The sequence below is a fragment of the Oncorhynchus keta genome, chromosome 2 (assembly GCF_023373465.1).
Source record: "Oncorhynchus keta strain PuntledgeMale-10-30-2019 chromosome 2, Oket_V2, whole genome shotgun sequence".
Taxonomy (NCBI): domain Eukaryota; kingdom Metazoa; phylum Chordata; class Actinopteri; order Salmoniformes; family Salmonidae; genus Oncorhynchus; species Oncorhynchus keta.
In genome coordinates, this window is record NC_068422.1 from 75532269 (window position 1) to 75559055 (window position 26787).

Here is a 26787-nt window from a genome sequence, read left to right on the forward strand (position 1 = left end):
GTCTGTGCTCTCTGTGTGGTGTTGTGATTACCATGAGTGTGTAGTAACTGTTGTCTGTGCTCTCTGTGTGGTGATGTGATTACCATGAGTGTGTAGTAACTGTTGTCTGTGCTCTCTGTGTGGTGATGTGATTACCATGAGTGTGTAGTAACTGTTGTCTGTGCTCTCTGTGTGGTGATGTGATTACCATGAGTGTGTAGTAACTGTTGTCTGTGCTCTCTGTGTGGTGATGTGATTACCATGAGTGTGTAGTAACTGTTGTCTGTGTGGTGATGTGATTACCATGAGTGTGTAGTAACTGTTGTCTGTGCTCTCTGTGTGGTGATGTGATTACCATGAGTGTGTAGTTACTGTTGTCTGTGCTCTCTGTGTGGTGATGTGATTACCATGAGTGTGTAGTAACTGTTGTCTGTGCTCTCTGTGTGGTGATGTGATTACCATGAGTGTGTAGTAACTGTTCTCTGTGCTCTCTGTGTGGTGATGTGATTACCATGAGTGTGTAGTAACTGTTGTCTGTGCTCTCTCTGTGTGGTGACGTGATTACCATGTGTGTAGTAACTGTTGTCTGTGCTCTCTGTGTGGTGACGTGATTACCATGAGTGTGTAGTAACTGTTGTCTGTGCTCTCTGTGTGGTGATGTGATTACCATGAGTGTGTAGTAACTGTTGTCTGTGCTCTCTGTGTGGTGATGTGATTACCATGAGTGTGTAGTAACTGTTGTCTGTGCTCTCTGTGTGGTGATGTGATTACCATGAGTGTGTAGTAACTGTTGTCTGTGCTCTCTGTGTGGTGATGTGATTACCATGAGTGTGTAGTAACTGTTGTCTGTGCTCTCTGTGTGGTGATGTGATTACCATGAGTGTGTAGTAACTGGTGTCTGTGCTCTCTGTGTGGTGATGTGATTACCATGAGTGTGTAGTAACTGGTGTCTGTGCTCTCTGTGTGGTGATGTGATTACCATGAGTGTGTAGTAACTGGTGTCTGTGCTCTCTCTGCTCTCTTTTCTTTTTCATCAGTTTAGATGAGTAACCTACTTACGGTGTACACACCACACATACATCTGCGTAGGCCTACATATTATGGAATACTTCTGCAGCAACGTGAAAGTCTGAGATTTGTATCCAGGGGTATAGTGCATGACTTTGGTATCTACTCGGGTTTGGTGTTTGCCTGTGCTATCCAGGTTTGTTCAGTATTCAAGTATCATGCTTAAACAAATGAGGGTGGATGGACTTAGTGTTTCTGACCATCTTTCCCTTCACTTGACACAGTTTTGACTCGTCTCTAATGCCTTGTTTTCAATAATCTTAACATTCACTTTTTCCTGTACTAGCCTACCTGTCAATCCATTGTTCTTGCTGATGTCAATGACATATACAGGCCATTCCAGTTCTACAGCACTTAAATTCTCCTTACTGATCACCTTAGTTCACTGTTACTGCTCTCCCTCCTTCAGTCCTTCCAGAGCCTCCAAATCAGTCAATAATGTCTACAATGCTGGTAGCAGTAAATTGACTGCTCCTCCTAACGTGTTATTGACAGGTGCTGGAGAACTATAACAAAGGGAAGACAGCCCTGCTGTCGGCTGCTAAGGTAATGGTGAGCCCAACCGAGGTGGACCTGAACCCAGAGACCATCTTCATGGCAGCCGCCCCGCCTCCTGCCACCCAGCAACCCACCCCAACCACCAAACACCGCAGGAACAGCAGTGTTCGGTTAGTCCACTGGGATATGGGTGGAGCTTTGGGAGGGTCTGGGCAGAGACTGGGAACATGTATGACTGACTGACTATAATCAAATATCTCATGCATGTGTACAGGTAACTGCCCAAATAATGGAAACATTTGAGTAAATGAAGGATACAAAGTATACTGAAAGCAGGTGCTTCCACACGTGTGGTTCCTGAGTTAGTTAAGCAATTAACGTCCCATCATGCTTAGGGTTATGTCTAAAAATGCTGGGCAGGCTGTTATTTTTTACATTATTTTAGCTATCATGACTCTGGGATGACAATACCCCTATCCACTGAATGGTGGATGAGCATGAAATTGATTATGTTGCATCCCTCCAAAAGAGTCTCAGTCACGTGTAGAATCTATACCAAGGTGCATTGAAGCCGTTCTGGTTCATGGTGGCACTACAACCTATTAAGACACTTTATGTTGGTGTTTCCTTTATTTTGGGCAATGAAGGAATGTATGTTATGTGCAGGAGTCTGCAAGAATGTACCTAGTCCTTCAAGGTTTGTTCTTCTATGTGTTCAGATAGAAGTAAAGCATGACAGCATTAACTCTGCCACTACCTTTCTGCCATGCACGGTCCTTGCTCTCTGACCCACAGTCATTGGTCTGACTCCAGATCAGTGGCAACGTATTGTAGTACACAGTCCCCTCGCCCCCCATCTGGTTTAGCCCCTGTAGAACAGAAGTAGTCTAGTGACCTGTTAGTGATTGTGAAGTGTGACCGTAACCATTTATCCCTCTCTCCTACCCCTCTGTGCTCCAACCCCTCTCCTCTATCACTCTATCATCTCTATCACTCTATCATCTCTATCACTCTATCATCTCTACTCTCTAATACCTCCCTTTCTTTACCCACATCCATCTTATATTATTCCTACTGTATTCTGCCTCCAATGTATTCCCTCCCTCCCCTCTAATCTCCCTCTTTCCTTTGCTCTCATCCTCTTTCCCTCCTTTCCTCCTCTCAGTTCCTGTGCTCGCTCTGAGATATCACTGGATGGCTTTGCGGAGTGCCCCCCTCCCCCAGTGCCAGTGGTTCTGCGGGGGGCCAGGGAGCGCCTTACCGTGGAGCTGAGGGACCGCCACGCCCCCCTGGCTGTGATGGAGAGCCTATCAGACGCCGAGTCCCTCTACAGCCTGGACTCCCGACGCTCCTCAGCTGCACTCAGGGGCTCGCCCATGCTGGGGTGCCTTCCCTTCCAACTGAATGCACCTATCCCTGAGGAGAACCCCTCTCTCAGCTCCCGCACTGAGCTGCTGGCTGCCGACTGCCTCTACCAGGCCACCCCAGAGCACGAGCTGGGAGAGGCAGGACCTTACTTCACTCCTCTGGGATCTGGCTCCACCCCAGACTACCCCATGCGGCTCTCCCCTTCCACCCCGCACTATAGTGGCCACCACTCCCCAGCACCACTGGCCCAGAGTGTCATAGGTCAGCCTTTCACACAACAAGAGCCTTGTGCCGCCCCTTGCCATCAAATGCCTGACATTTACAGCCCAGGCAGCACCCCTAATGCTCCCCTCAGCCCACGGATCAGCCATGAGGAGGAGGAGGGAGTAGAGGTAGAAGGATGGGATACAGAGACAGGAGAGTCACAGCCCTCCTCCTCCACTCCTCCAGCCCAGCTGTCCAACGGCAACCCTAGCCAGGCAGTGCTGGAGTTTGCACAGTACCTGGACTCTCTCTTTAGGCTGGATGGCAGTGGCTCACCACCTCTGGAGTTGTCTGACGGGGAGTCTGAGTCTGGTCGGGGGTCGTATGGTCAGGGAGAGGGGCCAGTGGAAGGACCGAGGGGGGACGATACACAGCTTCTGGCTCGGGCCACAATGGAGCCTAACCTGGTCCCCAAGCCCCCGCGTACCTTTGCTGGATCTGCTGACCCTTCCTCTGGCATCTCCCTCTCACCCTCATTCCCTCTCTCTTCCTCTGGTGAGCTCAATGACCTCTCTCCCGCCGACGGAGCACCTCTTCCCACGCACTCACTAAGAACCTCCACTCCCTGTCCCTACCCTGAAGAAAACACACTGGCGTCTATGGTATAGTGGCCCACTCAGTCCCTCCATGACTCTTTCTCTCTCCTCTTTCCTTATTCCGTTGCTGCATCTATCTGATGTTAAAGTATCACTGAGCATGCATGCGATGGAATGCAATCTGCTATGCTGTTACAGTACCTTACAAAGACATGACATGGCAGACCATAATGAACAAGACCGAGATGAAAAACTCTTGTTCCATTTTCAGGTGTCAAAAGCTGTGTAAAGCATTTTCACTACTATTGTAATAATACATTTTAATTTCTGTCTGCATGCCAGGGGCCTGTTCTGCTTTGGAGTGAATAGCCTCACCACTGACTGTCATTCCAACACACACTATCTCACATCAACACATGGTAGCATACAGCCCTGCAGTGACGTGACTTTATCAAATGGGAGACAACTGAACAGGGACAGGGAGGAGTTAGACACTAGGTGGGGTTTTCATTGGCACATAATCACAATGAACCCTCCTTCATCAGCTCCTAAAGCTTATTCATCTTTAATATCAGGAAAGTAAAAAAATTGGAGACAGATGCTGAACAATAGAGAGGAGACGTTTTGTTTCTCAGGTCTATCAGGAAATGACAGTGTGGAAGAGGAGTGTAGATCATAGAGAATTGATGTGTCTTAAAACAGTGATTGTGACAAATGTTAAGAATGTGGTTTTGGTCTTTGGTTGTCTTTTATAGCATGAGGAACGTAGTATCCATTTTATTTAACAGAAATCACCCGTCAGTCAGTAACTTTTACTAACATACGGACCATCTCACACACATCAAAATGCACAATTTGCCCCCTTTTTGCCCAAAAATGTATTGCCAAATGTATTTATAAGATGTGATATTGTTTATGTTTGTGAAATACTGTAAAATGTACACTTTGACAAAACAAAGATACAGGTTTCAAGTTTAACTCCGAGAGGGAGAAGATATATTTTGGTATCGCTCCCTTTTAATAGTCAATCAGTCTATTCCCGTTCAAACGGTGTTAATACACCCTGGAGAGGATGAGGAAGCTATCCCAACACCACTGCCATGGCACATATCTCCCAAAACATGTCTCTCTCCAAGTGTTTCTACCAAGCCAATTATGCTATTAAAAAAACATGAGATGCACTGTAGGAGATTGTTCCTCTTAAAAGGGTCTTGCTGAGGTACACAATTATGTCAATGACTTCTATGTCTTTGGTTCCCTTTAAACTGGTTCATCTCAAGCATATTGAGGTTGAACTGTACGGGTTGTAGTGCCCACTTTCACTACATTTTACAAACTTTCATATCAGTTGTATTGGTTGGATCAAACATACTACATTATTTATAGCTGTTGTTTCTTACTCTTATTGATGTTATTATTATCCTTATTATTACTCTTGTAACAGTTTGGTTTGCGTTCTATGAGTTCGGCTTTTAGTTGCTGGGAAAGGCTGGTGAATTTCAGCCGACTCTCTCAAAATAAGGGAATATCTCTGTGGGAAAATATCTCTGTCCAAGTGAAAAAGTACTGGGTGTCAACATCACAGGAGGTTGGTGGCACCTTAATTGGGGAGGACGAGCTCTTGGTAATAGCTGGAGCGGAATTATCGGAATGGTATGAAAAACATGGTTTCTATGTGTTTGATTTCCATTCGCTCTGTTCCAGCCATTATTATGAGCCTTTCACCACTCAGCAGCCTCCACTAGCTGCCATGGTGATGGCAGAAAGACAGATTCTATAATAGGAAGTGGGGTCATTACAGTGACCTATGATACAATACATCCATTATGAAGGGGTCACTGTGGTGACCTATAGAAGCTGTACTCTTAGAATTGGCTTTGCTGTGGTGTCACTCAACAGGCCTCACTCTGTGGCCAGATTACAGTTTGACACCACACAAATCCATGCTCTCACAGTAGTCTCTACTTTGCCAGCACAGTGTTGAACAACCAGTGTGAAATAGCTTTGCTGCAGTGGGTCACGGCCCTGTGTAGGCTATATCAGCACCACCATAGAAAGATGCCACATTCCCTTTTCACCATGACATGTACAGCAGTGTCTTCTTTGTCCTTATTTATATGCAGATGTCTTGTTTCCTGTCTTTGTAAAAAATAAATAAATAAATAAAGATGAAATGAAAATAGAATAACGTAGAAAATGACTGTATTACGATAACAGGTATATTACAAATCTATATCAATATTGACATATATAGAAAAAGTACAATTGTATGGAGAAGAAAAATGAATATATTTAGTGAGAACGATCTATATGACAGATTATTGGCTGAATTGAACAAAATTCATAACTGATTTAGAAATTGGTCTGTGTTGACAGATAAATAATTCAATGATGTCTTGTCCATGTTTACCTGGTTTGCTACCCTTTCCTTCCTGTCCCAGATTGAGAATGTATTTAACCCCTGCCACCCCTCACTGCCCTGCCTGTAATGGAATAAAGCAAACCCAATTTTAAAGAGAATTACCTGGAACTTTTTTTAAATGTAATTTATATTTGCTAACCTCTCAACAAGCTGCATATTTTTTTTTTTTTTAGCTAGATAGGCCTACCATAATGGTGGTTGTGCGGTGGGAGAATAGTGAGAACATTGGTAGCAACCTACATAACAGCCCAAATGTCAGCTGGCTTTAGTTTGAAATTATCTCGGCCCTATCTGGATGTCTGACATTATGCTTCTGTTGATTGCACATTCATGTAAATATTCACATGTAAATTATAAAGTAATATTTTGTTAATTGTAGACCAATGGACCCAGTATATAGCTATTGCATGCCAGGTTATCGCTATCCATTCACTAATTAAGTTAAAGAGACAGTATAATTAAGTGGAGAAAAACAATGTCTCTTGTGAAAGAAATCTATATGCTACTGGGTGGGTGTGATGATACTCCGCCTTCGTAGGTGGGACTTTAGCCAGTGCATGCAGAGTCGCCCACAGGTTTCTGAGAGGCGAAGAAGAGTTCCGCTTCCGGAAATCAAATTATTCACACGATAGCTAATTAAACTGTATTGATGTTATCTACCTAACGTTACATGTATAAAAACTATACATTATGGCTTTGCCGCTTAGCTAAGAAGAGGGTATGAATTAACAGTTTGTGATCGACTTCGCACCGGTCAAGCGTGAATGTAAGTTTACTGATCAAATCGAAGTCTGCTGCATAAACATGCTAGCTAGCTAAGCTTGAAGCTAGCTGGCCACTTGTTTTTACTTTTCAAGATTTCAGTTTATCATGAGAAGTGTGATGTTAGCTAGCTACATACACTATATATCGTTGGTATTTTATAATAAACGCCGACTAAACTAGTTGGTTTTCGCGAATCTATTAAGTTTTCATTGATAGTCAATATAGCTAACTCGTCAACCAGTCTGCTAGCTAAATTGAGTTTGCTGCCAGTGTATTTAAGTTATATTAGATAGTTGTTCAGTTTAGCCTGTTATCGTTAGCTAGTTTTACCTCACAGAACGCCTTTGACTGACAGCTAGTGTTGTAAGCGGACACTGGGTTAAAGTCGTTCCGTAGTTTTTTTTTTTAAAGAGACCTGATTGGCTCTTTTAGTCAAGGCCAAGTAACGTTACAGTAACTTGTTTATTTCTTGCTCTAACAGTAGTCCAAAATGGCATCATTTCCTCTAGGAGAGGAAGCCATTTTAGACTGTTGATACATACCCTGGCAGTGTGTCAACGGAACAGGAGCCATATATTTATTTCTGTCTCTCTCAAAGTGGTTGAATGGTCAGGCTCAGCATGTGCGCGTCTGGAAAGTACAGTTCACGAGGCCCGGCTCTGATTCCACGGATGAAGACTAAGCACCGCATCTACTACATCACCCTGTTCTCTGTGGTGCTGCTGGGACTCATCGCCACAGGGATGTTCCAGTTCTGGCCACACTCCATCGAATCAACGGCAGACTGGAGCCTGGACCGACGCAGCGTGCACGATGCACCTCTCGTCCAACTGCCTGTCTCCAACCCTATTCCTGAGAGAGGGGACCTTAGCTGCAGAATGCACACTTGTTTTGATGTGTATCGATGTGGCTACAACCCTAAGAATAGAATCAAGGTGTGCCTAGTTTCCATCATCACATGTCACAAATTACAGATACGTGAAGTTAGTATCATCTGCTATTGTTAGTCTCTGAACCTTGTCTTTTGAACCAACAGCAGCTAAAGTGGACCATCATAAATGACTGTCTGTCTGGCAGGTGTACATCTATCCTCTGCAGCGTTTTGTGGATGAGGGAGGAGAGCCAATCAGCAGCACAGGCCTGTCCCGAGAGTACAATGACCTGCTCAGTGCCATCTCCGACAGTGAGTTCTACACTGATGACGTCACCAGGGCATGCCTGTTCGTGCCCTCTATTGATGTGCTAAATCAGAACTCTCTCCGCATCCGGGAGACTGCCCAGGCTCTGGCCATGCTCCCCAGGTAACCTTTCCTGCACACTGCTCGGGTTGCACTGTTATCTCCTCCACCCCGAAGCTGGGAGTTCTCTTCATATGTATTTATCCTTCTTTACCCTCTGTCATTCATCCTTCCCCCGCTCTCATCTACCACATTGATCTATCAGCCCATTTCAGATATCTAAGTGCACACATATGTCGGTTTTTGACCCCTAAAGATGTTTGTTTCCAGGTGGGACAAAGGGATGAACCACCTTCTGTTCAACATGTTACCTGGAGGACCTCCAGACTACAACACAGCCCTTGATGTACCAAGAGACAGGTAACCTTAATAAACCCAGCACAGGAAAAATGAAAATCAATTACAATGAACATAGTTGGATTAACTCACATTATTGTTTTTTTGTTCATCAACCAACCTTGACTTCCAGCTAATATTTACTCCAGCGTGAATAATCAGTGTTTGTTAGCAGAGTTACTGCCAGGCACATATTGTTCTACCAAGACCACCACTAGAGGGAAGCATGGTATTAACTTAGCTTTCAGTTTTCTTTCCGTGTCCTTAGTCTGATGTTATGTTCAGAGAATAGTTTTATACATTTTTTATTTTTGTTAAATTGACTCATAGTTTTTATTAAATTAGTTTTTTCGCTCCATATTTTGTAGTTTGACTTGACAAGCTAATCCAGATTCAGTTCCATCTTATCTCCAACACAACTACAGTACTTGCATATAATTACAGGGGGGCTTGAAAAATATTAAACTAAGATGAAAGTACTACTTAAAAGTAGTGCAGAGATGACAGAACCTCTAGCGGCCTTGAGCGGGCAGACATCCTAATCTCCTGGTATTTACTGCCACAGAGAGAGGTCATGTTTCCCAGCCTTGCTCTTGGCTGCTCGCTCCTTTTGGGTGGAAAAGGTGGGTTTTATGAACCGAAAGCCCTGAGACGATGAACACTTATCTGGAGCTGTAGGGAATTTCCTGGGCTCATCCAGCTGTGCTCCATTTGGCATGGGGCCTCATCAGAACCAGCTGTGTGTGTGTATATATATAGGCCAGTGAGTGTGCGTAAGGTTGTCCTTGCATCCACAGGTAGGACGCCATAAAGATTGTTTGTCAGTTCTCATGTAACTATTACATATACACATCTCCAAAAGGATGAGGTTTAGGCAGCCTCTTTTTGTCCAGGTGAATACTTCTTAATCTTCATGTTACTCAATAGCGTTGTTCAGCAGATATGACAAGAAACAGCCAGGGCATCTGCACATCTGTCATGTATTGTCTTGCTGCAAAGTTCTGTATAGCTGTCTCTTCTCTCCGTCTTAACTATGTAAGCCTATGTGACAGTGGTGTAACATTGGATACGTGTGTTTGTTTTGTGTGTGTTATAGGGCTCTGCTTGCAGGGGGAGGCTTCTCCACGTGGACCTACAGGCAGGGTTATGACGTCAGCATCCCTGTGTACAGCCCTCTGTCTGCAGACGTGGAGCTGCCCGAGAGACAGCCTGGGTGAGCAGCAACACCACCGCCCACACTTCCGCACCTAGATTAGGACTCTTATCGCTTCCACAAGCAAGACAACAGGCATTCTCACTTCATGTGACAGTGGGAACATTTGGGAAGTTATCTTTTAAAGTCACCATCGACCACAGAGATTTACATTGTTTCTAATGGTGTCCCCGTCCCGCTGCAGGCCCCGGCGCTACTTCATTCTGTCGTCTCAGACGGCCATCCACCGTGAGTACCGGGCAGAGCTGGAGAGGCTGAAGGAGGAGAACGGGGAGGCTCTGCTCCTCCTGGACAAGTGCAGCAACCTCTCTCAGGGAGTCGCCTCAGCGAGGAAACGCTGCTACAAGGGCCAGGTGTTCGACTACCCCCAGATCCTCCAGGTGAGACGCACACAGAGACCTGCTACCATTTAGACTAACATGTACACACACTTGTAGACATTACACAGCTTTGGGGGAAATTGATGTTTAACATTGATAATGGCCATGCAGATCTGACTTAAATGCATTTAAGAGGGCTCTGCTCAGCTGTGTAGGTCATCTCTAAGAGTTAGCAGTCTATCTATGTGGGTAACTTTATGCAGAGTATACCTGGGAAACTACAACAATGCCTGAGGCAGTCAGTCAGCCAGTGTGCCTCTCTGCATTGTCTGTCTGCTCAGGGTGCATCCCCAGCCCGTCTTTGGCCTGTCTAGACAGGAAGTGTGCTTATCATCTGGTATGGGTGCAGCGTAGCTGCACATCTGGGGTACGTCCCACCAAGGAGAGGGCCTAGAGGGGTGGAGGTTGATGGTGTGGTGGCAGAATCTCAGTGAAGGCACCCCCCTCCCCCACCTCTGACATTGGAAAGGTTCGCTATAAGTGATGCCTGTATTTTAGAATAATATTTTACGTTGCCTGCTTGTATACTTTTAACGTCTGTAATTGGTCCACCATGACATTGCCCTCCCAACCCTAAACTCTTCCATATGGGAGGCAACATCGACAGTTCATACAGTCATTTTATCACACTCTGACCAAACACAAGCTGCTCACTAATATTGTGTTAGTCTGTTTTTGACCCGTCTATGCGTCCTTAGTTTGGCGACGGCTATGTCATCAAACTATGTACAGTTGATATGGCTATGATTGTGTAATACCTCGTGGTAATCTGTGTTCCCCAGGAGTCGTCGTTCTGTGTGGTGCTGCGTGGGGCTCGGCTGGGACAGGCCACCCTCAGTGATGTGCTGCAGGCTGGCTGTGTCCCTGTCGTCCTAGCAGACTCATACATCCTGCCCTTCTCTGAGGTCCTCGACTGGAAGAGGTACACTAAGACACTGCTCATGATCTCACTCCAACTTCAACACATATCTCTGCATTAGATTTTCTGAGCTCGTATTGTGATTTCTGATCTAGTTTAATACCAGTGGCTGTGTTTGCCATTGATACTGACTGACATTTGTGTGTGTATTGTACAGGGCATCCGTGGTCATTCCAGAGGAGAAGCTCCCAGAGATGTACACCATCTTGAAGAGTATCCCTCACAGGCAGGTGGAGGAGATGCAAAGACAGGTGACAGTCAGATCACAGCTTTTCTTCAGCGAACATTCAAATAGACTGAATCCCTTTGCTGGGGATTTTTCTATGCACATATAGGGAAATGCACTCTTTATAGAGTTGTAGTAATGGTCTATTTCCAGATGAATACGCCTCAGGAGAAAGTGCCTCCGGCCCTCTCAGGTTAAGTTAGTGTGAAGACGGGGTCAAAGGAGTTGTGACATTCACGCTCCCATTCCAACCTGGGAGATGCGTGCCTCACTGTCGGCCCAATGGTTAGCCATAACACAGGCAGGCTGAAGGGTGAGAGACACGTTGTAATGGGCCCTTAAGACGAGAGTTTCTGTCCTGTTGTCTGTTTGGATTGTCTCGTCATGTTCCCAATCTTGATTAAAAAGCTCTTTATAAAGGTTCTTCAGTGTTAGTTTCAGTCGAGCCAAATCAATGACAAATCCCCTCCTTTCACTGGTCCAACTGAGCCTCAATAAACAGAAGTGAAAGCCCTCAGAGAGCTCTGCACGTCCAAGCTGTTTCTCATTCCCTTGTATCAACGCTAGTCCATTTACCAATTAGACTGGCCAAACAGACATATCAGCTCAGAAACCCTGTTGGAGTTGTTTCATTTGCCAAGCCTTGAACATGTCTTCCCTTGAGGGTCCTCCTCCTGTCTCTGTGGCTGTGAGGATCTGACATGCTTATCCACTGCTCTTAGTGTTTCTCTGTCAGTCTGTCTGTGTCTAGGGCTTGGAATTTAGTTATGAGATGTGTAATCAGTTGTCTTCCTGTCAGGAAAAGGTTCTCAGTAGAGATGAGGACTGATATGGATTGTGGTTTGTTTGGAGTAAAAAAAAATACTGATAATAAACATTGTATCAATTCACTGGAGATCAGAGGAACACAACCAAAACATGTTGGTCTGAGTTGAGAAGTGAATACATCTTGAGCCAGGGGAACGTGAGGCGTAGGTATGTCACTGCCATGCGCGTGCCTGTGGCCCCTGCAGGACTGACGGGAGGAGGGTGTTGGAGCCGGGCTCAGGACGTGTAAGGGTGGGGTGGGGCCGGAGCACAAAGGCCCATCTTATCCAGGATTTATGGGGCGCCGTAGAGCCCATTCCAAATCAGTCCACACCTGCACACATCTGGAGAGACTCCTCACTCACATTCACTGGCTGGAGAGGAGAGGACACTGGGAATAACTGAGTTGGTCCCCCATAAAGACTTGACATTGTCAATAGTATAGACAACACATTGTCAACTCTAACTCACTTGGACGTGTGCAAAATTATGTCTTTTCTTCCCTTAAATTTTTATAAGAGCTGTAGGAACATATATATTTTCTGATTGATCTTATTGAAGAGCTGAAGTGAAGTATTTACTCACTGTCCAACAGAGAGCCTAACTGCCTTTCCTTCCTCAGTGGTTCTGAATTACACACTGTCATCTTCAGTCCTTTATGGGTTTAAAAGGTCTCTGATCATATGGCTAGTATGCCTAAAATACACACTGCTGATCTTTTTTCCACTAATTGGTCTTTTGACCAATCACGTCAGCTGTGAAAAAGATCTGTTGTGATTGGTCAAAAGGCCAATTAGTGGGAAAAAGATCTGAATAACACAGCCTTACTCATGACTGTCAGCTTTTATTGACTATCTGTATGATTTACTAAGTCCTAAATTTAATGATAATTGGATAATTGAGGAGACATTCTGTCTCACTTATACAGGGCCTCACAACTAAGGTCAAATGTAAAACTCCTAATCCATCAGTAGCCAGCAGCATCATTTCAGGAGAAAAAAAGGATTTCAACATTTGATGTGGTAGCATCCACATAGCTCACAATTTGGGACCTAAGTGCTTAACAGCTGCTAAATGTTAGTGGTGGTCACCTGAGGCTTTCCTCTGAGCCTTGTTTGTATCAGACCCTTGGAATAGAATACATGCTTTGTTAGATCAGTACAGCTGAAATTAGTACTTGTCAATCACAGGGCTGCAGCTATAGTACCAAGCCCAATGTAATCCTGTCTGAACCCTCCTTGTCTAAAAGGAGTTGACGGACAGCAGAGTATAGCTAGAGAAAGAGATGGTGGACTGGGTCATTCCCTTGACCCAAGTCGTGAAAGTCTGGCTATTATTATGATTTCTCAGTCCCACAGGAACCACTATTGATGATCAGTTGTCTGTCATTGTGGTAATACTACAATGTCATCCTAAGCAAGTTTGTGCTAAGTAATTGTTCACCATGAAAATTTTACTTTTACAATATTTATATCTTATTAAGAGGTGCAAGTAGTTACATTTATTTTAGTTGCAGTAGCATATATTAGCCAAATCAGTTTTGAATTGATGGATGTTGTTTATGGTCCAAGTTCAAGCACAACTCAAAGAGAGTTCAGTCTCCTTACATTTAGCCCAGCGCTGTATGTTAGCGGAAGGGAACGACAGTTCGGCAGTGAAGCAGACCTCTGCCCTTTTTCTCTGCTGTGACTCCGTCTCTTCTTCCCTCGTAAAAATTCCTGCAGGCGCTGGGAGGGGGCGGAGCGGGCGGAGCAGTTTGCTTTTTGCCTCCCGGTCGGAAAGGAAACTTTCATCACTGGCTGATTTATGGGCCGTTGGGTCCCCCTGAGATTAGAAAGTCTTTTTGAATACTCCTCACCCCCTCCATAAAAATAAACGCTGTTTTTGTATTTCTCCAGTGTTAAAGGGGACTAAGGGTGGGGGTGTGGAGTGGGGGCTGGTCCCTTCTCATGTGCTGCTGAGAGCTCTCTGGACTATACGACAACAAAAACAACAGGCCATACTGCACCACTGCTATGGAAGGACAGAGCCCTGTAGCCAGGCCAAGCTGCACCACTGCTATGGAAGGACAGAGCCCTGTAGCCAGGCCAAGCTGCTCCACTGCTATGGAAGGACAGAGCCCTGTAGCCAGGCCAAGCTGCTCCACTGCTATGGAAGGACAGAGCCCTGTAGCCAGGCCAAGCTGCTCCACTGCTATGGAAGGACAGAGCCCTGTAGCCAGGCCAAGCTGCTCCACTGCTATGGAAGGACAGAGCCCTGTAGCCAGGCCAAGCTGCTCCACTGCTATGGAAGGACAGAGCCCTGTAGCCAGGCCAAGCTGCTCCACTGCTATGGAAGGACAGAGCCCTGTAGCCAGGCCAAGCTGCTCCACTGCTATGGAAGGACAGAGCCCTGTAGCCAGGCCAAGCTGCTCCACTGCTATGGAAGGACAGAGCCCTGTAGCCAGGCCAAGCTGCTCCACTGCTATGGAAGGACAGAGCCCTGTAGCCAGGCCAAGCTGCTCCACTGCTATGGAAGGACAGAGCCCTGTAGCCAGGCCAAGCTGCTCCACTGCTATGGAAGGACAGAGCCCTGTAGCCAGGCCAAGACTACCACAGCTCTAGCAAAACGGTTGGCTCATTGGCTAAGCTGTAGCAGCCAATGCTATCACTCTGTTTGCTGCATTGCCGTTTTCCTTTTGTGCACCGTTGTTGCTGTTGTCTATTTGTTGCTTGATCCTCCTCTGCTCTTAATCCAAAACAGAGGAGATCGTCTTCAGCTGGGGGTCTTATTCTCACCCAACAAATATGCTATTAATATCTTGAGTTTCTGGCTGTGAGAATAGTTTCCAGGGTGTGCTCTGGCTAACCAGTCAAATGTCAGTTGGAGTTGAGGGATCCAGTATGGACATCCGACATGTGCTTGTTAAAGAGTGCTGCACTCAGGGTCACCAAGGACCTGCTGTCAGGTCATACTGACATGGCGCCTCCTGGCAGGAGACAGTTCTGTTTTAATGATCATTAACTCTTATGGGCTCCTCTCCCTCCATAGCTGTCCCTTGATGTCTCCTAATGGATCAGTGGGAGGGGAGCACCAAGGAAGCTGGGGTGCTGCATGGGGATGTTGTACTAGTAACATCTGCATTGAAATATGATTGACTGCTAGGCTACACCTTCCCCTCGGGCACAGTAATGCTCCTTGTTGTTACCATGGACTGGTAATGTAGTGACTAAAAATAGATTTTTGATTCAAAACTGAAAGTAGATGTGTACATAGTTTGCATACATCTTGGATCAAGCATGTATTATAGTCCCAATGGGCCTTAAGCAGGGGTTCCCACCCAGGTTTACTAGGACCACTGGGGGTACTTGAGAATACTCATGAGGGGTACTTCAGGGGTACTACTGGAAGAGTAAAATACAGTAGCAGAAAGAGGTTGGAACAACTGGCCAGGTTGATATTTGGCTGCCCTGTGCTTTGAAAGTCAGGTGAGCTGTAGAAGGCCTTGGCCTGCTGTAGGACAGATGATGTTAGAGATTCTAACCATCTAGAGCAGTCCTTCCTGTTCTCCAGTCACTGGGATGCCTTCTGAATGTGTGTTCACATTCATGACAGCTTGTCTGTTTGTCCAGGGCCCAGACCATATGTTTTTACTCCAAAACAACTCTGTTCTCCTCAGGCCCGCTGGTTCTGGGACGCTTACTTCAGCTCCATGAAGGCCATCGGTATGACAGCGCTTCAGATCATCAATGACCGCATCTACCCCTATGCTGCCCGCACCTACGAACAGTGGAACAACCCCCCTGTGGTGGTGAGTAATCCTCTAGTTGCTAGGTCTTTAAAGAGTGGAAATATGTGTTTTAGGCTAGATGTGTTTTAACATGATTGGATACCTCAGTCTTCCATTGGAGCCTGCTATAATCTATGCCCCTCTAGCCTACACCACTAATAATGTTATTGTTTTTTACTGCGGTTAACCACTGAATCTTCTTAGACATACGAGTCATATTTATGGGGGTGTAGTCTGCAGTGTCTGGTATTGATGTGTGACCTGACACTACTGTGCTGGCCTCTCAAAACAGAAAAAGACAGTGACTGACTCCCTCAGTGACAGATATGAGACAGTTTTCCCAGGTAAGTCTTTCCTAGTGTATCGGCTGGGTGGCAGGCCAGCTTCCTCTTTATAGGTCTCTTTCTCCACACATGTAGTCTAGTGGTCTTTGGCTGCTTGGTAAACACCCAGTACTGCTGAAACAGCCAGTGTGTTTGTGTCAGCAGTTCTGCACTGGGAGGATGCCTCCAGTGCGGTGAAAAATACATGCCTTAGTGTTTGAGTCATTGTGTGTGTGAGAGAACACTGTTTAAGGAGTGTGTGTGTGTGTGTGTGTGTGTAAGTAACCTCTGTGGTTGTGGGAGTGTGGGGATGCAGACAGCTTGGCTCAGCTATCACCTCTCAGGGGCTGTTAATCAGCCCAGCCTGATCTGCTGCAGTCCCCAAAAACATCACATGCAGCTCCGCCCTCCTGTCTGTCTGTTTGTCTGTCAAGGGGGGGGGCCCATGTTCCTCCTCTTATTGGACAGCCCTACGCAGTCCTACCAATGGTCTGTGATATGTGAGCCAGTCAGGTTATGTTGGTCTGAACAAGTCGGCTGACTCTGACTGAAGGTATGTTTACAACACTTGGCTTCTCAGAGTAATTCAAAGCTCTTCAAGACTAATTACTTTCTACTCTAGCCAACTGCTCAATCACAGCTAGTATTGCCTTTTTTTGGAGTGGGTAGCTGGTTAATCAACAGTTACACTTGACATTACCCACCTCTCTGTCAGAAACTCCTGTCTGCCTTTTTTCCCAACCAATCGTCATCATTTAGGTGTGCTGTCTCAGCCTCTGCTCACAAGAGGTTAATTGTGCAGGGCCACAGACCTGTTACCGTTCCAATGCTAGAGAAGTGCTATCTCTACGTATTCAGTGGAAACACGTCGAGCAGAATTGGAACGGGACACTAAATAAATCAAGCAGTTGTTTTTTTCTCTGCTGTTCTGTATCCTTCGTTCGGGGTCATAATTGAAAGCACATTTCACAGGCTCTCTGCTAGTAGCAGTGCCTTTTAGAAGGGTTTTCAGGCTAGGGAGGGACAGACGGGATGCTTTTTGTTCGGCCGTGGGCATAGATGTAAGATACCAAACGAGTAATCCATGGTAGTCACCTGTTCAGCCTCTGAAAGGTGGCTGAAGGTTAGGAGACTTGGTACCCTAGGGGGCTTTCATATCAGATTGGTTTGGACTGTTTTCTTCTTCTTCTGAGCTCTGGTGTGTTTTCTCCCTTAGTTTGGAATGGTGTGAACACACTAAACAATGCACCATGGTTTGCTGAAAAGGGTGGTGTCGGTCCAATTAATTACACCTTTCATAGTAATGTGTATTCATGGAAGATGGCAACTGATTATTTCTTAAACTTGACCTTGACCATTAGGGGACATCTAACATTTGAATTTAGGTTAAGTCGGGGCTTGTTCAGTGGTCTAAATGGGCCAAGAAACCTGGCCAGACGATTCCTTCACTGGTAGAGCGCAGACGAAGCCTGCACTGTGAATGTGCTCATATCAGGACTCTTGAAGATGTGATGGCTGCACGATCTCTACTTCTCCATTAATCCCTGGTAGGCAATCATCACAAACCACACAAATCAAAGGCCCCCGGCTGGCTAGATGGACCTGCCTCCAGTCATCACTGGAGCTGCTGCTATTTCCACATTGCCATGGAAAATAATTTGTTATTATGGAGAAAACACTGTTTGTCTAACACTTAAATGCCATGTTGTTCTCTATGTTTACAATGATTTGTGTCAGTCTACTTTTCCTAACACCACCACAATAATGTGTAGCCTAAATCACCCAAATGGCTGCATCATCCCGTTTTTGTGTAAATTGATCATTGTAAGCAGTGAACTCAATTTAACTGGGCTCATTAACATTGGAGTGGCTGTCTTTCTTTCATCTTGCTTATGTCATCTGACAAATGACTTAAGTTGTCCTTTTCCTCTTCTCTTCATCTCACCACTAATGTGTCACCGTGTTAGTTTAATTATTTCCCCCTCTGCTTGTATGTCAGTATCACACCACCCCAGAGAAGTTTCCGTTTGCTAGTAAAGTTGAGTTTTTTAAATTTTTATTGGTGAGTACTGACTGATGTAGGGTATATGAGGTGACCATGTTTATGGTGACAGACATGGTGGACGCCGTTGGAAGAGCCACAGAAACACCAGTCTGTCTGTGGTCACCTGTCTGCAGCAGAACAGAGAAGCACTTCAAGAAGCCCACACTTATTTCAAATCTCCAATCCTTCCCTATGAGGTTAGCACATGTCTCTAGTGGAGGTCTGGAGGCTTTGGGGGCCTTTGGTACAGTTGATTAAGTCAGCTGCAACCTCTTTTATTTGAAAATGCTACTGTTGTAGTGTTTGACAGTTAATTAAGGGTTAAAACCACATCATCCAGTCAACATAATGCTCCTGCTAACAGAGAAAGGTAGCGTTGAAGTTGACCCTGTAGATGAGAGAACCTGCATTGTAGAGCACTTTAAGCTGCTGCAGTGAGTCTCCTGTGTCACATGTTGACATTGTTACTCTTGTATAATTGCATTACTCAAAATGTCAGTTGTTGTCTATATGTTAGTTCAGAGGTCTGGATTGAGTGTCTCATTGTCCCATTGTGTGTATATATATATATTATGTCTCCTTGTGTGTGTCACTGCATCATAGGCTCTCTGCACTGCCAGTATTTCCTTTAACAGCGTCACGTGATCTAGGCTAGGGTCTGCATCTTCCAGAGTTAACGGGCCATTTTAAGACGGGGCCAGGAAGAGGAGCCAAGTCCCACACTGGCAGTAGACAGTCGCCGACACCGTCGCCTGCATCCCCCTGCCTCCCCCCTCTCTCTCTCTCTCTCTCCCCTGCCTCCCCCCTCTCTCTCTCTCTCTCCCCACTAAAACTCATCTGGACCTCTGCTGTATGGAGCTCACCAGAGCTTCATGACAAAACGTCACTTATAATATCCCAAAGCAGCAGTGTAGAAACAGCAGGAGAGGCCAAGACTGCCAAGTCATAGTGTTTGGACTCAACTTACACATGTACCTGAGATGAGGGTGGAGCTCTTTGTCTCTGTATTACACACTCTCTAAGCTGTGCTCCTGAACCAGCTCCGCTACCACTCGTTTCTTAGTGTGCTTGGCATTCCAGACTACTTCACGCTGGGTGCTTGGCATTCCCGGTTGTGAGTCTATTAATCTTTCAAATTAATTAATAGATTATTTCTGTTCCCTAATAAAGCCATTGTATGGCAATCACTGCAGGTGACTTCACTGCTGAATCAAGCAATGGAATGGCAGCTTAAATCACGATGGAAAACATGTCACAGGCCAGGATGGCAGACAGATGAAGGCATACGTCGGCATTGTAGGAGAGAGTGACTAACCTTTTTGGTCTCTTGTCCTCTGTAGAAGTGGTCGAGTGTGAACAGCCCTCTGTTCCTGCCTCTCATCCCACCGAGGTCCCCAGGGTTCACTGCTGTGGTGCTGACCTACGACCGCATCGAGAGCCTCTTCCGGGTCATCACTGAGATCTCCAAGGTTCCCAGCCTGGCCAAGCTACTGGTGGTGTGGAACAACCAGAACAAGAGTCCCCCTGAAGGTGAGCCCGAGGCTGTATTCATTAGCACACACCGTAGCGTAACGTTTTGCAAAAATTTGAGGGGCTGAAACTAAAATAAGTTTCTTATTGGACAGGTTCAGGTAGTCCCTCTCCATTTTTGTAGATGTTCTTCTGTTTGGTTCCTCATGAATACACCTCTGATTCTAACCCTCCCTTCCCCATATTGTTCATTAAACCCATTATTGATTCAAATATTACCCTTAAACAAGCACACCAGCAATAGGAGTTTTCATGAGTTAACCTTTTCAGTAACAACGATGATGCTTTGTTGGATATTCAAAGATGGGATATTAGTGTTCTGTCAGATTGCCTTACTTCATAGCTGTCATAGAATCCCCAAAAATGTTCTCTCTGTTTAGAGATTGACTAAAGTTGGCAGATCGATACACACGAGGAATGGGAAAGTGGCTGAACACTCCATGTTAACTGCCAACTTGATGTGAGAAGAAGTGGTTATTTCACCATGCCATGGTTTAATACACAAAATGGAGCTCTTGATGTGTACCAGATGAGTGATAACAGCTTCAGCAGCCAAGACCCGTCTCTCTATAAGTTTAGACCCTGAAAAGCATGACATGCTCGAGGCTGGAGCCAAACCTCTCTCTGGCTTTTCTTCGTGTTGAGAATCAGGAAACTGGAGCAGCTCCGTGGCATGTTACTGCCGGTCGGACAGAAAAACATCCTCCTACCCACCCCCCTCGGTGCTGCAGCAGCCACCTCATTCTAACCTTCTGATGTCAACAGGTCTCCTCGGTACTGGCAAGCCAGACGACGTAGAGGCCTTTCATTCATGTTGATATACTGTCCACTACAGACACTTCATCAAACATTGTGCAGTGTTCTGCTAGTGCTGCCTGTCTGTCCTCCTGCCACAGCCCTCATTTAGAGCCCATTAGAGATGTTTCAGAGTAAGCTGATATTAGTCATTATTTATTGTGGCTTTCGCTCTAATGATTCCTCTTAACAAGGCGATTTAGGTATGCGGCTGTTTATGGCGCCCCTTAACACTGACAGCTCGGGGAACGGCAGGGAATTAAATCTATCCTCTGCAGTTGTGTAATGAAGCAGCGGGCCACTTTGAAGCTCACTCTAATGGCCCAGTGTAGCCTTTGATTAGAGGCGTCAGTGGAGCCTGGCCAGAGCTTTGTGACCCATTAGAATTAACAAGGGGCCGTTCATGGGTCAACTCAGGGTCTCTGCTTGGGATGAGGACGGATTTCCTCCTCATCCTCACAAGGCCTGATTGTGCTTTTGACATGCACAGAGATTGTACTGTGTTTGGTTGTCATGATTAACTTCATAGTTTATTTGTTCACTCATACAATCTTATTAGCATTATGACCTGAAGAAACCTGTTTTTCACTTTGGTCAAAGACCGTTATGGAGCTGCAGAGCATGGAGACCGAGGTAACTACAGGAGAGATGGGGATTGCAGCAGGATTCTGTTTTTCTGTAGTGGAGAGGATCTCCTGGTTAGCCCAGGAGAAAGTCCGAAAATGAGAAGCAAAGTAGATGGGCTTCCAGCAGCCAGAAGATGTTTCAGTTTGTGTGTTCAAACCAATAGCAAAAGAAAATGCCAGGCTAAATCAGAGCTAAGCTAATAACCTTTGTTTTGGAGATTTCTCCCTGCACTGCACTCATCTCCCAGCTCATCTTTGGAAAATAGAGGGAGGGAGAGAGGGAGAGAGAAGAAAGCCCTTGAATATATCACAGCAGTTCTCCCGTTGACAGTTGAGTGTGGAGACGTTCAGAGCTCGTCGGTGGGAGCGCTGCCTGCTTGTCAGGCCCCAGTTAGAGCCTTAATGGGGTGACACATTCTGTGCCATCTGTCTGACTGTTCCGTGCCATGGACACTTCCCAAGCTCACTAAACACTACTTTAAAAAAAGCTAACTTTGTTGCTCTGCCTTGAGAGGAATCTTGGTGTGGTCAGGCTTGCACATGATTCAAGTTGGCGTTGCGATTTGAGTCAGTGATTGTAGTTTTACTGCTAGCGTACTTTTCCATTAGGATTGCCATTTTGAAACGTCTCCCTTGATGGCAACCCAACTCCACTCCTCTCCAACTGAAGTCTAAATGTTAGTTTGACCTAGAAGACTAGGAGTCTGGTTTGATGTCTTAGGTGTAGGTGGGTGATGCAATATATACCGTCAGATTTGGAATGTGTGGATGTAATTTTCAGTTTGCTTAATGTCTTGCAGCTTCTCAAGTAGCACAAAATGCTAACTGACCCGTTTGCCAAGGCCTCCATTGCATTGATAGAATGGATTTTCTCTGACCTGTCTGTATAATGTAGTCTTATCACTCATATTCCCTTGGTCTCTGTCCCTCGGTTAGATTCTTTATGGCCGAAAATTGCCGCGCCTCTCAAGGTGGTGCGCACCAAAGAGAACAAGCTCAGCAACCGCTTCTTCCCCTACGACGAGATCGAGACTGAGGCCGTACTGGCCATCGACGATGACATCATCATGCTGACGTCTGATGAACTACAGTTTGGCTACGAGGTGAGAGAGAGGATGCCCTGTATCACGCCTGGGAGATGTCACCCCAAATGTTTGACCTTGGGCTTAGTGCATTCATACTGGCAGGTAAACACAGGCCACTTAGAGCTGACCCCAGAGTTTAAACTCATCCAGGGAGCTTAAGTCAGCCTCCAGTAAGGCTATATGTGAGGCGGCTGCCGGGTGCTGGAGATATGTTTGATGTGTGACATATGGTGACAGGCCAGAGCTGATGCTGTCCATGCCTACAGCCCAGCTTGGCACTCACCTGAAGGCATTTAGGACCTATTGAGACAATTGAGGACAATTTGAGGATAATGACATGAAATGAGAGGCAGGCTGCTGTGGGGAAGGAAGGCTGTCTGGCTCTACTGCCTCTCGCTGGGTCCAATAGCGGGACAGGCTGCTGGGCTCCGGTATCCAGTCTCCACACACGTCTCTGCCCATCACAGAGAGGGCCTGTAGCTTTCATCTCTTTAAAGTGAACTTTGGGGCTCAAAGTATCTCCGTGATGGCGGTCATCTAGCATTACCTTGAAGAAGGTGAAAGGAGGCTACTTGGAATGTTTTTAGTGTTGCCTAATTCCATTAACTTGGAACTTTCCCCAAATTCCTGGAAAAGCTGTAATTTGTGTCTAACCGTCTCTTTCCCCGCCATGTCCCTCAGGTGTGGCGGGAGTTCCCAGACCGGTTAGTGGGGTACCCAGGTCGGCTCCACCTGTGGGACCACGAGATGGGGAAGTGGAAGTACGAGTCCGAGTGGACCAACGAGGTGTCCATGGTTCTGACTGGAGCAGCCTTCTACCACAAGGTTAGCCTCAGACAGAAGCCCCTCCTCCCTCTGTCCCCCTGCCAGGCCCAGTATGGGGAGGGGGCAGGGTTAGGATCGAAGAGTCATAGGTGAGGTTAGGTTATCTGTCTCACTGTCAACCAAAAACTATCCTTTTGATTCAAAGCAAATACTTCTGAGGTTAGACTCATTTATCATGTCACCAGTGAGTAGGATGACAAATGTATTTCAGTATTTATATCTGCTCGTAGTTTCCACTGCTTGCTGATTTTGATGTTGAGTAACACTGGCTTCTTTCCTTTCCAGTACTTTAACTACCTGTACACTTACAAGATGCCAGGAGACATCAAGAACTGGGTGGATGCTCATATGAACTGTGAGGATATCGCCATCAACTTCCTGGTGGCCAACATCACTGGCAAAGCCCCCATAAAGGTACAGAACGGTGCACAACGTTGTCCCACCATCTGAACACAACAGTCCTACCCAACCCATTATGCTGACATTAGGTCCTTAGGGGGTCAAATTCAATGTTGTATGTTCACCAGAGCCCTGGCTTGCATCCCAAATTGCATTTTATTCCCTATAATGGTGCACTACTTTTGACCAGAGCCCTATGGGCCCTGGTCCAAATGAGTGAACTTCCTAGTCAATGGGGTGGCATTTGGGACGGAGCTATGTTAATATCTCATTAGGAGCAGTACTACAACATGCACCACATATCAGGAAGCTGAAGGCCATAACTCTAATTCCACAGAGGTGGAAAAGTCCCAGAATGCAGAAATATTTGTTTCTTCCAGTCCTGTCCTGCCAGAGGCTCTGTCTCTGATCAGTTCTCACCCCTCTGTGCCCCCTGATACCTCCCCAACGCAGTGACTGTCCAGGTGCAGAGACCGCCCCTAAAGCCCAGCCTTAACCTCTCTTACCTGTGTGTCACTGACTGCCACTCCTCCGACTATGTTTTCCTAAGCTCACCAGGGCTCACTCACCCCACCGTCAATGCAATGCCTACTCCCTCCCTCTGTGCCTGCAGTAGGCTAGCCCCCCACCCCTCCCCACACGTCCTCCTCAGAACTGATCTCCTGTCTGGAGTAAGACAGACTGGTGGGGTGGGTAAGACGGAGGAAGGCCATACATCACCCCTTTAATGAGCATACAGCTGTTTCTCCTCGGTATGCAAGCAGCATGCCGTGGCCTTTTAATGACCACTCAGGTATACAGCAGCACAACATCCTCCCTCAGCGCAACAGCCCTCAATCACACTCTGCTGCAACAACCACTGCTGGACCTGCTGTCACAACTAGCAAGACTTCATCTAATGGGTTTATCACATTCTAGAGAACTGTAACTTAAAGGGATATTTCAGGATTTGGGCAATGAAGTCCTTAATCTACTTCCCCAGAGTCAGATGAACTAATGGATACCATTTTTCTGTCTCCGGTATGAAGGAAGTTGGAGGTAGTTTTGCAAGCCAATGCTAACTAGCATTAGCACAATGATTGTAATGCTATGGTATTTACTAGCATGCTAGCAATTGCACTAAAGCTAGTTAGCAACATCCTTCAAACGAAATAGATAAAGGGCTTCATTGCCCAAGTCCCGAAGTATCCCTTTAAGCAGTACTGTGACGGTATTAGACTTGTCTCATCAGCACAGGGATTTGATCTCACCACACAGTAGATTCTGTACTGTATGTTTCTTAGTTGTGCAGCAATGGTAGATTTGTAAAGCTCAATGTCCTGGTTCCATTTAGGTGACCCCAAGGAAGAAGTTCAAGTGTCCTGAGTGCACAGCCATTGATGGTCTGTCCCTGGACCAGACACACATGGTAGAGAGGTAAGTCCTGCACTGAGCATGCTCATCGCCTAGCAACTCTAGAAATGGTGTGTAAATGCCAAATCAATATTCATAGGGGTAGTAGTGGACATACAATATCTGAACGTGTTTTATTTTTTTCCTGTGGTTGATTGCCTCAATGTTAACGGTCCTTCTGTAGCTCAGTTGGTAGAGCATGGCGCTTGTAACGCCAGGGTAGTGGGTTCGATTCCCGGGACCACCCATACGTAGAATGTATGCACACATGACTGTAAGTCGCTTTGGATAAAAGCGTCTGCTAAATGGCATATTATTATATTATATTAACGCCGGTAATCCCTGTACATTTCCCCAGATCGGAGTGCATCAACAAGTTTGCGTCGGTCTTCGGCACCATGCCCCTGAAGGTAGTGGAACACCGTGCAGACCCAGTCCTCTACAAGGACGACTTCCCAGAGAAGCTCAAGAGTTTCCCCAACATTGGCAGTCTCTGACCAGACAGGGCTGTGGCCCAGCAACCCCCAGACACCCATACATACCCAGCATCTTCTAGTTCAGGGGAGACATAGAAGAGTATCTCTGTCCATATAGAACTATCTGGAAGGTTGTTGTTGTTCTCTGTAGGGTGGTGTGGGGTTGGGAGCCTGTATTGTTCCCTTTCCTAAATACTGGTTTGAATTGGAAGTGGTGAGAGATGTGTGTGTGCTCATTGGTTGGCTGGACAGAATCCACTGTGCGACTGAGAGATGACAAGTCTGTGGATGTCCACTGCTGCTGTATTCAAACCAGAGGCCCCGTGGGCTCTTTGGCTGATCTGGGGTCAGTGTATATAAATCACACAGGTGCTACATTTTAATGTAGCATGGTGAGTCAGGACTGCTGTCTGCCGCTTGTGTGTCTGCCAAGCACAGGGTGAGCAATTGTGTAATATGCTGAACATCCGTAGAGATAATATATCCCATGTCATTTATCTCGAACTGATTAATTTTTTTGAAATTATAAATAATATGAGACAAGGTAGTTTAAGAGGGTGCTTCTCGTCTAAGGTCATTTCATGGCATTAGCTATTTTTATTTGTTTAGTGTGAGCACTGCAGAGGTGTATGGTCAGCTTTCTGATATATCGCAAATAATATGTACACTATATATTTACTGCCAATTGTTCTACTGCTAAACACCTTTCAAAAGAATGACCAGTATCTGGACACTTGAATTACCTTTTTTAAAGTGTTGTGCTGCATGATGAACTATTGCAGTAACATCTAGTCTGGTATAGTAGGGAAGACACTGTAATTGATGCGGTGACATTGGACTGTCTGCTTCATGGAGATGTAGGCACCAGGTTGTACAACTCTCCAATTCTGATGTCTCTTTTTGTTTTATCTTTCTGTTAGTCTGTGTAGGCTTGCTTATCTCTCTAAAGGAATGACCTAAGCATTTCAATTTTTTTTTTTTTTTACTTGTGTAAGGATTGTTTGTGATAAATGTGTCCCAAAATATATATAAATATGACTTAGTGAAGAAATACATGCTAAATAAAGATGTTTTTCATTGGCCTGGGATTAAAGAAAGGAACAATGGTGCTGCCGGACTCCAAGGTGAATGAATTGAGGAGCAAACTGAAGTGAAGAAGAAATTCAGCTACTGGAGAACAGAGGGAGTTGATAAAAGTGCTTGAAAAAAATGCAATTGGAAGTGTTCTAGATGTGGATGACGATGTTGTATGCATGTTTATTGGAGTGGTTTTCTCATGCACAGTCACCAGTAGCAAGCCTCTGTGTCAGTCACGCTCTCTGTCCTCATTTTGATTCGGTGAAAGCCCATGTCTGACCAGGGCTGTTGTGACAGCCAGGCCGTGTGCAGCACCACTGTTTAGCCTCGCCTGTCACCTGTTAATATACGCTCCCTAATCCACCCTGTACAATGTCAGCAGTTCAAAGGAAAGCTGTTAGTATTTTTGTCGACTGCGTGACATTCT

At 45.8% G+C, this 26787-nt stretch overlaps 2 protein-coding genes across 4 annotated transcripts in view; both read left to right on the forward strand.

Moving 5' to 3' along the window:
* The window catches only part of LOC118360304 (diacylglycerol lipase-alpha-like), a 45900-nt gene extending 39673 nt beyond the window's left edge, over positions 1–6227 (forward strand). For all 3 annotated transcript variants that reach the window (XM_035739595.2, XM_035739605.2, XM_035739599.2), the window contains 2 exons: positions 1543–1715; positions 2711–6227. In XM_035739595.2, the coding sequence (XP_035595488.1) occupies positions 1543–1715; positions 2711–3785 (1248 nt within the window). In that variant the 3' untranslated portion in view covers positions 3786–6227. The remainder of the gene's footprint in view (positions 1–1542; positions 1716–2710) is intronic.
* A 458-nt stretch (positions 6228–6685) lies between these two features.
* LOC118360328 (exostosin-2) lies at positions 6686–26392 on the forward strand. Its single transcript, XM_035739615.2, has 15 exons — positions 6686–6901; positions 7499–7835; positions 7978–8201; positions 8409–8498; positions 9571–9687; positions 9872–10067; positions 10850–10989; positions 11144–11237; positions 15678–15809; positions 19496–19685; positions 22043–22209; positions 22873–23016; positions 23302–23430; positions 24749–24831; positions 25166–26392. Exons 2-15 carry the CDS (start codon positions 7506–7508, stop codon positions 25302–25304), a joined length of 2175 nt encoding a protein of 724 aa, XP_035595508.2. The 5' UTR covers positions 6686–6901; positions 7499–7505; the 3' UTR covers positions 25305–26392.
* Positions 26393–26787: the final 395 nt, after the last annotated feature.